This window comes from Paroedura picta, chromosome 1 (assembly GCF_049243985.1).
Source record: "Paroedura picta isolate Pp20150507F chromosome 1, Ppicta_v3.0, whole genome shotgun sequence".
NCBI classification, from domain to species: domain Eukaryota; kingdom Metazoa; phylum Chordata; class Lepidosauria; order Squamata; family Gekkonidae; genus Paroedura; species Paroedura picta.
In genome coordinates, this window is record NC_135369.1 from 4,844,239 (window position 1) to 4,859,479 (window position 15,241).

General features: G+C 47.6%; 1 protein-coding gene across 1 annotated transcript in view; it reads right to left on the reverse strand.

Annotated features, from left to right (window-relative positions):
- The window catches only part of LOC143829431 (methanethiol oxidase-like), a 28,258-nt gene extending 18,583 nt beyond the window's left edge, over positions 1–9,675 (reverse strand). The window contains exons 1-3 of the mRNA XM_077320300.1: positions 9,550–9,675; positions 7,562–7,618; positions 6,579–6,697 (exon numbers count right to left, since the gene is read on the reverse strand). Of these exons, the coding sequence (XP_077176415.1) occupies positions 6,579–6,697; positions 7,562–7,618; positions 9,550–9,640 (267 nt within the window). The 5' untranslated portion in view covers positions 9,641–9,675. The remainder of the gene's footprint in view (positions 1–6,578; positions 6,698–7,561; positions 7,619–9,549) is intronic.
- Positions 9,676–15,241: the final 5,566 nt, after the last annotated feature.

Consider the following 15,241-nt stretch of genomic DNA (forward strand, 5'->3'; position numbering starts at 1 on the left):
TCTCAACACCAGCACCAAAGATCAGATCCAGGGTGTGGCCAGCCTGATGAGTGGGACCAGCAACAAATTGCGAGAACCCCAGTGTCGCCATGGCCGACACCAGGTCCAGGCCAAGTCCTGGAGCCGACGAATCCGCATGGACATTAAAGTCCCCCAAAATTAATAATTTGGGGAACTGCAATGTCCAGGCGGCCGCCGCCTCCAGCAGGCCCAGCAGGGCATCGGGCGGGGCAGTGGGTGAACGGTACACCGCCCAGATGGCCACGTTCTCGACCGATTCCCACGTCAGGCCGACACATTCAACTCCTGGGATCGATGGTGCTGGGAGAGCCCTGAAGGCATAGCTGTCCCGGACTAGGATCGCCACCCCACCCCCCCTACCATGGAGCCGGGGCTGATGGAGGACCGAGAAGCCGGGTGGCGCAAGATCTTTAAGGGCGACTGTTTCACCTTCGCGCACCCAGCTCTCGGTGATGCACGCCAGGTCTACCCCATGCCCTGCAAAATAGTCCCGCAGGGTTGAGGATTTGTTCTTGATCGACCTGGCGTTGCATAGCATCAGCACCGGCTCCGCCCTAGCCCTCTCTCCTACAGATTTGGGGATGGGACGGAGGTTTGAAGGACAGCGAGCACATCGACCAGGCCACCTACCGTGTTTCCACGGTCGGGGCCTTTCTGGACCTGCGTGTGCCGCTCTCCCCCTATTATTGAACCTCCTCCCACCGCCATACCTCCCTTGGCCCAGAAGTGCTGGAATAATTCTCCCAGGTTGGGTTATAACCCCCTCTCCCCTTCCATGCCCACTCTGTCGTTCCTGTCTGGCAGACCATGCCATGTCTAGCCACGTCCAGTAGTGCCCTGTATATTGGCCCCAACCTTATCTAATTACTGCAATACTTTGGGTAGAGCGGCTGTAGCTCCTCCCTCTCACTGGCCCTAACCAATCTAACTAATCTAATTTAACCTAGCTGCTACCAATTCCCTCCCTAACCCACCCTAACCTCACCCTCCCTACACAGCCCCCTACAAAAACCCCCCCTAGCCCACCCAACCCAACCTGACACCTAACAGCTGGTCTAATCTCACAGAGGAGAGGATCTGCCAGATCCCGCCTTTCGGGGCTCTCTAGCTTCCCCTCTCCCCCACAACTCCACTTAAGGCCACTCCAGCCGCCCTAATAATTTTATCCCAGCATCTCCCACAGCTCCAACAACAGCTATCAGATTTTTTGGCTGTACTAGTTCTTCTTTATCCCAGAAGAATCTTTGTCGCCACAAGAGGGCGCCAAGGAACAAGTTCTTCCTCAGTTCCTCTCGGTCTATGACGCAGCAAGCTGAACTCTGGCAATCTACCAGTTCAGGCAGAAGAGACTCAGTTCCAGCCAGCCGAAGGATCTTAAAGGGGGAGGATGGTAAATTCAAGGTCCCCCTTTGTCTCAGCTGTCGCGGCTCACTCCTTTTCCCCTCCAAATCGCCGCCAAAAATTCCTTCCGTCCCAGGATCAAGTTGAGCAGTCCGATGTTCTTTGTCTTTTCTCCCTGCTGACCCAGTGCTCTGAACGCTGTGCCTCTGCCCGGCGCTGCCGGGTTGGAGTAACTCCCACTTCAGGCACTGGGCAAAGTTATTTCCGAAGCTCTCATGAGCCCCATGCAGGGAGACCGTCTCTCTCAGAGCTCCATAGACTCTCTTCAAGATCGAAGGAGGTGAGTTTACATTCCTCATTCTGTCCGGGCGTCATAAAACTTTCCCCGGGAGGGAACCGGCAAGAAGAAATAGGGGGGAGGAGGGCACTGTAATACCTTGGTGGTATAATTTGCCTCCAGGAACCGGCCCAATAACTCTTCCAGACGGGTTGATAGCACTCTCCCACGGTCCACGCCAGAGTCTCCCAGCAATGATGTTAGTCGGCCGGGGAATAAAGACGCAAGCCCGTGGTCTCCGTGTCCTGGAAGGCCTGGAAGGCCTGGAATACAGTCAGCTGATCTCCCCTTCTCCTTGCCTATTTCTCGCAGTCCGAGTTAGTAAGGTCCACTGGGTGCCTAGATAGTAATAGGCTCCCTAAGTTGCAGAATAAAAACGAAGGGGGAGGGAATAATTCCCTCTCCCTAGCTAAAAAAAGCCAGGGACGGGCAGAGCAAAAGCTCCGGTGTCCGTCCTCGTCGCCATCTTGTCAATGAAGGTTCTGTCCATCAAATGCAAACTTGTATGTGGGTGTACAGGAAAAGGACCAGGAATTTCTTTGGTTTTTCTATTCATGTTTGAAAGGACGTGGCTTTTTCTCATTCAGATTGTTAATGAAGCAGGGGGGATGTTTTGGGAAGCCCAACCAGGTTATCCTGAGGAGGCACAGGCAGGCTTCAGCCATGGTAGGTCAACAATGGATCACTGTCTAATTTTATATTTAAAAACATGTTAATTCTGCAAAGGGAACACACTTTACAGCTTTTGTGGACCTCAAAGTCGCCTTCAATACGATTCCTTGTGGCAATTGTGGCTCAGACTAGCGAACTCTACTCTAGAACTCTACTACGTCCTCTATCTGCTCACTAAATTTCATGAAAAAACTTCACTGTAACCTGCCACGAGCCAATTGGGAGTGGTGGGAAATAAATCAAAATAATAATAATAATAATAATAATAATAATAATAATAATAATAATAATAATAATAATAATAATAATAATAAACTAGTCTATCGTGTAAGATTTAGCCATGATGATCGGTTATCCAACTTTATCCATACACCTCTTGGCCCCTTCTTTACGGTGAACAAAAGCTACCTGGACTTATATATACAGATGATGCCATCATTGTATCCCAAACCAGAATAGGCTTAAAACGATGTTTGTCCAGAAATGCCAAGCAAACCAATTAAACATCAATTATGCAAAAATTGTATGTTTTTTTAAAAATTGCCTGACAGATTAGGTAAAGGTAAAGGTATCCCCTGTGCAAGCACCGGGTCATGTCTGACCCTTGGGGTGACGCCCTCTAGCGTTTTCATGGCAGAATTTCAAAGCAGCTTCCAATCATCTTCCCTTCCTCTCTCTACAACAGACAACTTGTGAGGTAGGTGGATCTGAGAGAGTCCTTATATTACTACTGTGAGAATAGCTCTATCAGGACTGTGACAAGCCCAAGGTCACCTAGCTGGCTGCATGCGGAGAAATGGGGAATCAAACCCAGCTCATCAGATTAGAAGCCACCACTTTTAACCACTACTCCAAGCTGGTTTAAGTTGTTTATGGCTAAATTATTGTCCCAATTTATGGATGGAGCTCTACTGGAGCTGTACAACAACATCATGCTCGAAAGAATACAGTCACCTTTCCTCAGAGCCATATTTTATGTCCCTAAATGTATAAAAATTGCTGTACGACATTTAAAACAAAAAAAATACAAACTGGGGTATGCAGTGTGAGAGTTATTCAAAAGAACGAAATCCACTGTGTAAAGAGAACACAATAAGAATCGGTACAATGTTAAGGAAAGCTTTTATGAGATGTGTTCAAAGAGAGCCAGTTTGGTGTCGTGGTTAGGAGTGTGGACTTCTAATCTGGCATGCCGGGTTCGATTCTGCGCTCCCCCACATGCAACCAGCTGGGAGACCATGAGCTCGCCACGGCACTGATAAAACTGTTCTGACCGAGCAGTGATATCAGGGCTCTCTCAGCCTCACCCACCCCACAGGGTGTCTGTTGTGGGGAGAGGAATGGGAAGGCGAATGTAAGCCGGTTTGAGCCTCCTTCGGGAAGAGAAAAGCAGCATATAAGAACCAACTCTTCTTCTTCAGTAATCTAAGGGCTCCCTCAGCCTCTCCTCCCTCACAGGGTGTCTGTTGTGGGGAGAGGAAGGGAAGGCGACTGTAAGCCGCTTTGAGCCTCCTTCGGGTAGGGAAAAGCGGCATATAAGAACCAACTCTTCTTCTTCTTCAAAGCACAAATAATACATTTAAAAAGATGTAACAAACTCTAGGAATAGGGTTAAAAAGATGTAACAAACTCACGGGAAATTCCAAAAACCAAAATGAGGAACTGGAAAATCATGAATGTTTCCTCAAAAAAACCCTTACAGTCTTTTGTAGTTTGAAGATTTGTCACTCTGCCATGAAACTATGAAGAAATGAATTAGAAATATTCCCTAGACACCTTTCTGCATTTGGGCAGTAAAGATTTTGTTGGGTCCACTGCGGATGCTTTCACGAGCAAGTAGGATTTAAAAGAAGAAGAAGGAGGCTCAAAGCGGCTTACAGTCGCCTTCCCTTTCCTCTCCCCACAACAGACACCCTGTGGGGTGGGTGAGGCTGAGAGAGCCCTGATATCCCTGCTCGGCCAGAACAGTTTTATCAGCGCCATGGCGAGCCCAAGGTCACCCAGCTGGCATGATGTGGGGGAGTGCAGGATCGAACCCGGCATGCCAGATTAGAAGTCCGCACTCCTAACCACTACATCATTTGGATTTTAGAATTTGCAACTGTGTTCCTACAGCTTAATGTTATTACGTATTGTTTGTGCTTTCAAAGCATTGGATAAAAACTTTTCTGCATATTGTATTGATTCTTCTTATGTTGTCTTTACACAGCGTGGTTTTTTTGTCTTTTGTATACTGTATACGGAGGGATGGACCAAAACCAATGGGATGAAATTAATGCAAAAGAAATTCCGTCTAAACCTCCGGAAGAAGTTCCTGAAAGTGAGAGCTGTTTCTCAGTGGCACAGGCTTCCTCGGGAGGTGGCGGGTTCTCCATCTTTGGAGATTTTTAATCAGAGGCTGGAGAGCCATCTGACGGAGAGGCTGATTCTGTGAAGGCTCAAGGGGGTGGCAGGTGACAGTGGATGAGCGAAAGGGTTGTGAGTATCCTGCATGATGCAGGGGGTTGGACTAGATGACCCATGAGGCCCCTTCCAACTCTATGATTCTATGATTCTATGTCACACACTGTGTACTCCGATTTGTATTTTTTGACCTCCCACCCGGAAGCTGGCAATCCTAATTCACTTGGACAAGCCTCCTGCTTTTCCAGTGATTACTTTCCTTTTATAGCTTCCTTTTTATTTTTATCTCACCACACTCATCACACCTGGCACCTCACATATAATTTCATAAGCCCAGCTACTGATAACCAGCTCATTGCTTAACACCCTTGTATCGTGTTCTTGCCTAATGTGCTGGGAGATGTGGCATGAAGAAAGACAGAAACCTATTAACAAAATCTTCAATAATCAAAAAGATGGCCTGAGGAGACACAATATGGGCTCAAAGAGCATCTCATCAGAAACCTGGATCTCTGATGGGACTCTCAACACTTCTTGGAGTCCCAAGAATCCTCTCTCATCTGAGATGGTCCAGGTCTACGTAAAAGCAAGACAAATCCATCCGTAACCAGGAATATCATTAAAAGGGTGATGAATAGCAGAATATCTATAGAACCCTGCTGGATCAGACCGATGATCCAGCCTCCTATCTCTCACAATGGCCAGCCAGTTCTTCTAGAGGTCCAACAACAGGCCATAGGGGCCATAGGAGCCAAGAACATCAGAAGGGCCCTGCTGGATCAGATCCATGGTCCATCCAATCCAGCATTCTGTCTCTCAAAATGGCCAGCCAGTTTTTCTGAAGGTCCAACAACAGACCATACAGGCCAAGATCTTCATAAGAACATTGGAAGGGCCCTGATGGATCAGACCAATAGTTGCTAGGCAGAGGCAGAAAATGGCAAATTGCCTCTGAAGGTTTCTTGCCTTGAAACCCCCAGGTTTGCCTTAGGTTGTCTGTGACTTGAAGGCACTTTCCATCACCACTACCCCTTGAGCCCTCCTATGACATTAACTTTCATGGTTTTGAAGAAGGATCTGATGAATGAATTCATGTAGACTAGGGCTGTCAATAGATATTGACTCTTGAAGTTCAATAGAACTTCCATGTTCCCACTGCAGACTTTTAACCCCTGAGAGCAGCTGTCACCAGCCCCTTTAGACCTTGTTTGTGACTGCTGCTTCAGAGACATCTGGGAGGTCCTTGTTGAGAACAAAGTAGGTGCTCTGACCCAGGGAGGGACATCCTTATGTTCACTTCTTGTGGTGGAAACTACTTTCGAGTTGCAACCAACGTATGGTGAGTTGGAACCCTTGTGTGGTTTCCCAAGCAAGAGACAACCTTGGACTTCCTTTGTGGTCTCCCATCCAAGTCTTAACCTTTCTCAGCTTCCAATATTTGATGAGATTGGGCTATCTTAGGCTATCCAGGTCATGCTGAGAGACATTCCAAAGTGGTTTCCCATTGCCTGCCTCTGCAGAGCAATCCTGGACTTCCCTCATGGTCCCCCATCCAAATGCAGCCATGGCCTACCCTGGTTAACTTTCAAGACAAGATCAAGCTAGCCTGGGCCATCCAGGTCAGAAGATGTTAGAATCATAGAGTTGGAAGGGGCCATACTGGCCATCTAGTCCAACCCCCTGCTCTACGCAGGATCTGCCCTAAGCATCCTAAAGCAATGTTCATTCATGGCCTCTCTTCAGCCATCCCTGGAATCTGAGGGGAGGAACAGCAAAGTAAGACGAAAAGATCTCAGGTCAGAACCTTGCAATAAGTTGGGGATTCCGGATCTACGTCCACCGTCGCCAGGTAGTCGGGCTCTTGGGCACAGATGCCAGAGCCGGTTAAGATGCAGACAACGTACATGAGTCTCTCTCTGGGACCTGGGAAAGCAAAGAGGACATTTAGCAATCTAGCGATCGGACTGTTGGAAAAGCTACTACAGCTTTTTTGATTCAAGGCCCTCTTGCCTAGGAGCAGGTTTTTGCTTTCAATGAAACACGAGCTTCCTCTAAAAAGGGGGAATAGTCCAGTAGCATCTTAAAGACTAACAGAATTCTCAGCCCCAGAGTTTTACTCCTGGCTTCTGTGTGTACGCACACTTCCGATACAGAACGAAGCTTATGCCTTGAATAAAACTTGCGCCACTGGACTCAAACTTTGTACTGCTGCTTCACACCAACACGGCTACAAACCTGGGCCCATTCTGCACACATTAGATAGTGCACTTTCAATGCCATTTAGAAGCAGATTTTCCTGTTCCGCACAGGATAATCCAGCTGCAAAAGCACATTGAAAGTGCATTATCCGATATGTGCAGAATGGGCCCAGGATGCTACTAACATGAAAGGAGCAAGCGGTGACTCGTGAAAGCTCATCCCCTGCCACAAATCCCATTGCCCTTTTAAAGGATGCTGCACTCTTGTTCCTTTCTGCCACTACAGACAATCTTCCTTACCTATACAAGCTCAGGTCACAGAAGTGGTAAAGGTAAAGGTATCCCCTGTGCAAGCACCGGGTCATGTCTGATCCTTGGGGTGACGCCCTCCAGCGTGTTCATGGCAGACTCAATACGGGGTGGTTTGCCAGTGCCTTCCCCAGTCATGACCGTTTACCCCCCAGCAAGCTGGGTTCTCATTTGACCGACCTCGGAAGGATGGAAGGGGGTCCAAAAAGGTTGAGGACCCCCTTCTCTAGAAAGCACCCTAGAGGCTGAAGCTCAAGCCAAAGTGATCAACAAGGCTTACCTTTCATGGCTTCCAAAGGTGTTGCATACCCAGGCCCAGTTCCACATCCACTGTCCACTGTGCCATTTAAAGGGGGGGAGGGGAGAAAAGGGGAGAGAGAGAGAGACTCATATTAGTTCCAAAAGAGCATAAGAATAGCAGAATTACCCTGCAGGATTAGACCAATAGTCCAGCTAGTCCAGCATCCTGTCCCATGCTGCCCTAACAGCCAGACATAGAGAACAAATCCTTCACAAGAAGGACCACGCAGGGTCACACCAGTGAAGGTCCACCTAGTCAAGCATCTTGTCTCACAGAGTATCCAACCAGTTCCTCTGGAGAGCCCACAACAGGACATAGAGGCCGTGTCCTTCCCCTGATGTTTCCTCCTGCCCTTGTGATTCAGAGGTTTTATGCCTCTGGATGACCCATTATGCATGGCAGCAGCCATGCCAGACTGCTGCTGGGTCCTTATGCCAGGGTGGCATGCCCCGCAGCTTCCTACATTCACATGGAGGAGGGTATCCCCTAGAGTATACAGACTGCCCCGGCGTAACCATGAGCACGCACTATGCCGGGGCAGGAAGAACCCGGTGTGCAGCACGGTGGCAGCAGCAAGGGGGAGCAGGGAGGCATGTGTCCCCCACTTCACAATGGCAGGGGAGTAGGCATGCCACGCTGCCACCAAAATGGGGGGTGGGGGAATGCCCCATCCAGCTCTAGAGCTAGCAGGAGCGTGTGGTGCCCCTGAAGGGGGTGGATTCCAATTATGAGAGAGGCTGGCACCAGAGGGTAATGGATGGTGTCCTCAGTATCACTGGGAATGCGGGAGTTCCTGCATTCACATACCGTGGGGCTTCTGGGGTGCTGCACCAGGCCAGGGCTGGGATGGCGGCAGTGTCATGCAGAATTGGGGCTGCTATCCAGCCACCAACCCGGATTTCCAGCTCTGTGCATAATTGGTCAATGTGGAGGTTCCCCTCAGTCGTTATGGCTAGTAGCCATGCATAGACCTCTCCTCTGTATTTAATCCCCATGCATCACACTGCTTGCTCATGTTTAGTTTACAATCCACAAGTAGCCCAAAGTCTCGTTCACACACAGTGTTACCTAGAAGTGTATCCCCCCATCCCGTAGGCATCTAAGCGAAAGAACATGAATCAGATTAACAGGTATACATGGATGATAGAGTATAAAAATGCAGCAACAATGAAAGTCCTTATTTTTGTTTAAAGAGACCTTTCGTTTTCTAAATGTGAAGAAGAAGAAGAAGAAGAAGAAGAAGAAGAAGAAGAAGAAGAAGAAGAAGAAGAAGAAGAAGAAGAAGAAGAAGAAGAAGAAGAAGAAGAAGAGTTGGTTCTTATATGTCCCTTTTCTCTACCCGAAGGAGACTCAAAGCGGCTTACAGTCGCCTTCCCTTTCCTCTCCCCACAACAGACACCCTGTGAGGTGGATGAGGCTGAGAGAGCTCTGAGATTCCTGCTCAGTCAAAGCACCTCTACATCCAGAAGTCACTGGTGTATCATATCTTTTTGCTTTAGTCAGACTACCTTCTAGTAATTGTACTGGATCCAACCCAATAGACTGTATTTTGCACTCAACTTTAGGGTTAGGGTTAGGGTTAGCTGTTAAGAAAAAAGCTATTAGACCAGAGGGCTTTAGATGGGTTTTAATACAGTCATAGCATATGTACAGCCAAATTTTAGTTCCTACTGTCCAGAGACCAGCGTCCTGTCTCAATACCACATTTGGTGTGCACCTGACTATCTAGAAACATGAGATATTATTTCCTGCTGGGCGAACTTGGGCCAACCCCAGTTCTCTCAGAGCTCTCTCAGCCCCACGTGGCTCCCAGGGTGGCGAGAGGAAGGGAAGAAGAGCGTAGACTGCTCTGAGACCCCTTAAGGGTAGAGGAAAGCAGGCAGCCAAGCCCAGCTCTTCTTCTTCCCCAGCAGACTATGAAGGTTCAGGGCAGCCTCAGTTGCTAGTTCCCCCCACCCCTTCCTTACCTTTACTGGACAGCTGGGGGTCCAATCCCTTCTCTGCCAGCAAGCCCTTCACCGACTCCAACCCCTTGATGGTCTGCTGAATTAAAGACATCCCTGCAGTCGGGGCTTGTGCCTTTGGCAGTTGAACGATGCCTGTTGTCATCTGCACAAACCCGAAGGAGTCTTATATACAGACTGATGTGGGAGGGAGCAACAGAGAAGGGGTGGTGGAGGGGTGGTCTGTTTCCCTCCCTCTTGTCCAGGCCCAATGAGAAAAGATGGGTGCTGCCACACCCTCCTGGGAGAGAAAACGAATTCCTTCACCTTTGGGGAGAAGTTAGAAGCAAAATTGGTATCCTTGCCATCAGAATCACAGAATCATAGAGTTGGAAGGGGCCATACAGGCCATCTAGTCCAACCCCCTGCTCAACGCAGGATCAGCCCAAAGCATCCTAAAGCATCCAAGAAAGGTGTGTATCCAACCTTTGCTTGAAGACTGCCAGTGAGGGGGAGCTCACCACCTCCTTAGGCAGCCTATTCCACTGCTGAACTACTCGGACTGAGAATTCTAGGGACCCAAGGAAAGGGGTCATCTCTCAGTGGCTGAACTTCTTCTTGATTGGAAAGACCTCCAGCCCAGACACAGGAGAACAGCTGCCAGTAGATAATACTGACCTTGACAGACCGAGGGTAGGGAAGAGGTATGGCTCTGCTTGGCATGCAGAAGGTCCCCAGTTCAATCCCCGGCACCTGGGCACTGTGGGTGAGCAGGTCGTTGTGAGTTTCCTGCATTCTTCAGGAGGTTGGACTAGATGACCTTGGACTCCCCTTCCAACTCTATGCTTCTATGAACAGACCAAATCTAGGCCAGAATTCCCTTTCCCCACTGTGGCCAGCAAATGTGGAAGCATTTAGTCAGGGAATAACATCCCTCCCATTTCTTCAGTGGTGTACTGTCTCCAATCACAAAGTTCCCATTCACCTTTTCACATCGTAGGTCATCCATCCTTTGCCCATGCGTAACATCAACAATGAGCTGCACCACAGCAGTTGAAACACCTGTAGCAGCTGTTTCTGAATTGCCGACTGCCTGATCCTCCCCAACCTGATCTCCTCTCAGATCTACATGGTGGACATGGACACGGACCTGAGTGCTCCCAAGCTCCACAAGGTATGGCCTTCACCAGTGTACTTATCTTAACAGATACTTCAGGACTGACCAGCATGTTACTCTGTTCACGGGTCCAAAGGTGCATTGGGAGTACCCATCAGATTTTGGAAGCTAAGAAGGGCCAGCCCTGCCTAGCACTTGGGAGGTTGACCTCTGTGGAGTGCATGGGACAGGCAATGGCCAACAACCTCCAAATGTCTCTTGCCTGGAAGCCAGACAATCACAGGCTCTCCTGGCTAAATTACACCCATGCCCTACAGTAAATACACAAACCTGTGTTGAAACCTCCTTCCCAGGTAAGCAAAAGTCTTATTTTCATTGGCATTGTGGTGTCCAGGAAGAAGGAGCTTAAGTGTTTAAAATTATGCAACTGGTTAGAACAAGGAAGTCTTTTGGAAGAAGAACAAACTGCCTTCAGACTTGGTAGATCTGTTTGTTTGTTTGTTTGTTTTTAAATTTATACCCCACTTCTCATGACATAAAAACAGAACATCCCATAAAATCCCATTTAAAACAGCAGTGGCATAAACACAATGTCCCACAATCATAAGATGGCGGTAATTATAGTCTCCCCAACCCAACTCTACTGATTCCAGCCAAACCAGTATTATTTATGATTTTAATTAAAATCCTAGAATGTTAAGGTAGGGTGGGAGTTATAGACGTCCATTTAGGCCTGCAGTACTTAATTAACAAAGGATCCTGTTTTTGCCGCATTCATTGACTTTAAAGCTGCTTTTGATTCAATATCTAGAGGCCTCATCAGTTGATGAGCAGCTGTTGTTTCAGTTCCCACTCAAAAAGGTGTAAATGTAGGGTTACATAATGGTGCCTTCCAATGACTGCAGAGTTCCCATATCCATGCTCCAAACTTAGTTGATGAATGGTGAACATTACTTCTGCATGCTGATCAAAGTTTGAGTCCAATGGCACTTTTGAGACCAAGAAAGTTTTAATCACAGTATAAGCTTTCTCGTGCATGCACACTTTGACAGGTAGAATTATAGAGTCATAGAGTTGGAAGGGGCCATGCAGGCCTTATAGTCCTACCCCCTGCTCAATGCAGGATCGGCCTAAAGCATCCAGGATAAGTATGTGCCCAGCCACTGCTTGAAGATTGCCAGTGAAACAGAATATACTTAACTATTACATATGCTTAGAGACCGGGTGAAGAAGGGCTGGCTATACTGAAGATGCTAAAAGCACACAAAAGCTTATACCCTGGATGAAACTTTGCTAGATTCAAAACTTTGCTCTGCTACTTCCAAACAACATGGCTACACTCCTGAATCTATCTGTATGCTGATGATTGCAGTGGTTGTTTTGCAGACTAGGTTTGGCCTCAAAAGAGCAGGGGGAGAGGAATGTCTTGGCTCTTCGATATCAAGAGGAGCATTTAGTTGTTAAGTATACCCAAACGCCCATTGTGTGCTTTAACAACAGAGTTAGGAAATGCGCTTGGACTATTGTGGGTTATTGCATTGAGAAAGCTCAGTGCATTAATTCCCTTGGTGTGCTTTTTCAGCATAATGGCAGCCAATTGTGCCTGTTAAATTTGAGGCTGAGTCCACTCTAAGGAATGGAGCAGCTATATTGAGATTCCGCACACCAAGGGAGGTGGCCGTATTCCCACGGCTATCAAATTATATTGAAATGAACCTCTGCTCTGATGCAACATATATATGGCCTCAGAAGGGCCTTGGCTCTTTGTTGTCAAGAGGCACATATTTAGTTGTTGACTATGCCAAAACAACAATTGCATGCTTTAACAACAGAGTTAGGAAATTTCCTTAGACTATTGGAGGTCATTGGGCAACTGAGATTCCCTTGCACCAAAGGAAGCGACTATGTTCTCACTGTTAGCAAATTAGATTTGGCCAAATCTTCGCAGCATCAAAATGACCTTGGGGATGGGGATCTTGATTATTCCTTGTCAAGAGGAGCGATCAATTGTTAACGATGCCAAAATTACAATTGTGTGTTTTAACAACAGTTGGGAATATCCTTGGACTATCAGTGGTAACTGCATTGAGCAAGTGAAATGCTTTAACTAGTGTGGTGTGGTTTTTTCAGTTTTTTGTGTAATTCAGAGAGCCAGTTTGGTGTAGTAGTTAGGAGTGTGGACTTCTAATCTGGCATGCCAGGTTCGATTCCGCGCTCCGCCACATGCAACCAGCAGGGTGACCTTGGGCTCGCCACGGCACTGATAAAATTGTTCTGACCGGGCAGTGATATCAGCGCTCTCTCAGCCTCACCCACCCCACAGGGTGTCTGTTGTGGGGAGAGGAATGGGAAGGCGACTGTAAGCCGCTTTGAGCCTCCTTTGGGTAGGGAAAAGCAGCATATAAGAACCAACTCTTCTTCTTCTTCTTCACAACGGTCAGCAAACTGCACCTATGAAACTTGTCGCTAATCTGTTACCCTCGGCTTTGCTAATACATGGGGTCAAATTAATTCAAAATAATTTTTGGCTTAATATCCGGAAGAAGTTCCTGACAGTTAGAGCGGTTCCTCAGTGGAACAGGCTTCCTTGGGAGGTGGTGCATTCCTCTTCTTTAGAAGTCATTAAACAGAGGCTAGATAGCCACCTTACGAAACTGCTGATTCTGTGAACTTAGATTGTAAGTGGGCAGGCAAAAGGGTTGGTGTAAGTGCTTGGTGTAATAGCCCTTCCTTGCATGCCCAGAGTAATGCTGATCACCAATTTGCAGTCAGGAGGAGAATTTCTTCCAGGCCAGACTGGCCAGGGATTTGGGGAGAGGGTGTTGGTGGGGCATCATCTGGACATGGAATTGGGGTCACTGTGGGTGGGGAAGTAGTTCATAGAATCATAGAATTATAGAGTTGGAAGGGGCCATACAGGCCATCTAGTCCAACCCCCTGCTCAACGCAGGATAGTTGTGAAATTCCTGCATACTGCAGGGGGTTGGACTAGATGACCCTGGAGGTCCCTTCCAACTTTGTGATTCTATGCTTGTAAGAGGAAAACACAAAACAGCATTAGCCAATGAACTGCTTTTATTTATTTATTTTTATTTATTTAATTTTCTTCTGTCATCTTAATAATAGTAACGATGATGATTAAAGACCAAGTCTTCTTCTTCTTCTATATTTATGAATAGGATTGAGAGCAGACACAGAAATTTCTCGTTCCACAAAACTGATGGGCCGGAATTGGGCAACTAACAAAAGCAAGCACTTTGTCATTCCAGCACATAAAGGTGCTTTTGGAATTCATCGCGACAAGACAAGGTGATGGCCAAAAACATCTCAGCAGTCGGATCCCAAACGTGTTTACTCAGAAGTAAGTCTCAGCAGGTGCTGCAGGGTTCACTTTCAGCAGGTGAACATCCAAAAAGGATGAGTCAAATTCACAGAAGACCACATTTTGCCAGTGACTATCTGTCACAATAGCTACAAAGAGCCTCCACAGTCAGTGATAGCATATCTGAGCTCCCCAGTGCAGCACAGAGATATCAAACATGAACAGTTTTGCAAAGAAGGCTCGTTCAGACATTGTTCCTGGGCGGAAACCTAAAGCAATGCTGAGAAAAGGCATCTTTTGGGAGTCACCTGTATTACAAAGGGGTCAGGCTGGCATGTCATCTCCTGGTCCCCCATCACAGTGACTGGTTCCAGTGCTGCCTCCCATGAGGACCTTCAATGCAAGAAAGCCAGAGGCATGGAGGGAAGCCAGAGTAAGAGTCCACCTCTCAAAACATCAGTTTTCTCCAGGGCACTGATTTCTGTAGTCTGGAGATAAGATGTAATTCTGATGGCTCACCAAGACCGTTTATGCACTGGGAACTTCACTGCCCCACCCCCCTGTCAGGAGCACAGATCGGGGGCTGATGAGGTGCACCAGGCCAAATGCTCACCCATGTGGGTGCAGGAAGAGGTGGGGCAACCTGCCATGACTAAAACTCCAGCCTGCAGCCCAGCATGAAACCTCCAGTGCATAAACGGTCCAGGTCCCACCTGGAGGCTGGTATTCCTCGATGCCAGTCATGGCCCTAATCAAATCCAGCATCCTTTCATTGAATCTCAAAAGATGAGGGGGCAAAACCCCAAGGAGGCAGGGAGAGACCCTAGAGCAGTGGTCCGGGGACCGGGACCGGTTTTTTTCACTTTAAAAAAAACCCCTAAATCCTCAAGAGACATTTTCATTCATTCTGATTTTCTATGTAGGGAACACTCTTTGACTCTGCCTACACCTGGACTCTTTACGTGTGCTACCTGTGCATGGGAAATTAGGGGATTTCTGGTTAGAGACACCTTAATCAATTCTCAAATTGCCTAACAAAATATTCATTCATGCCATCATTTGTAAATTTGATTTCATCTATATAGGCCAGAGCCTATATCAATAATAAGGTCCATTCCGCACGACTTAAATGTAGCCGAAGTCTTACGTTTGGTAAACGCTATTAAATCGACGTTCCGCATGATGTCGCACACGATCTGCAACACGCCTGCAATACTCCCGCAAAAATCGCACTTTTCGGGATCGCACTTTTGCCCGTAATTTCGACCACAAATCGC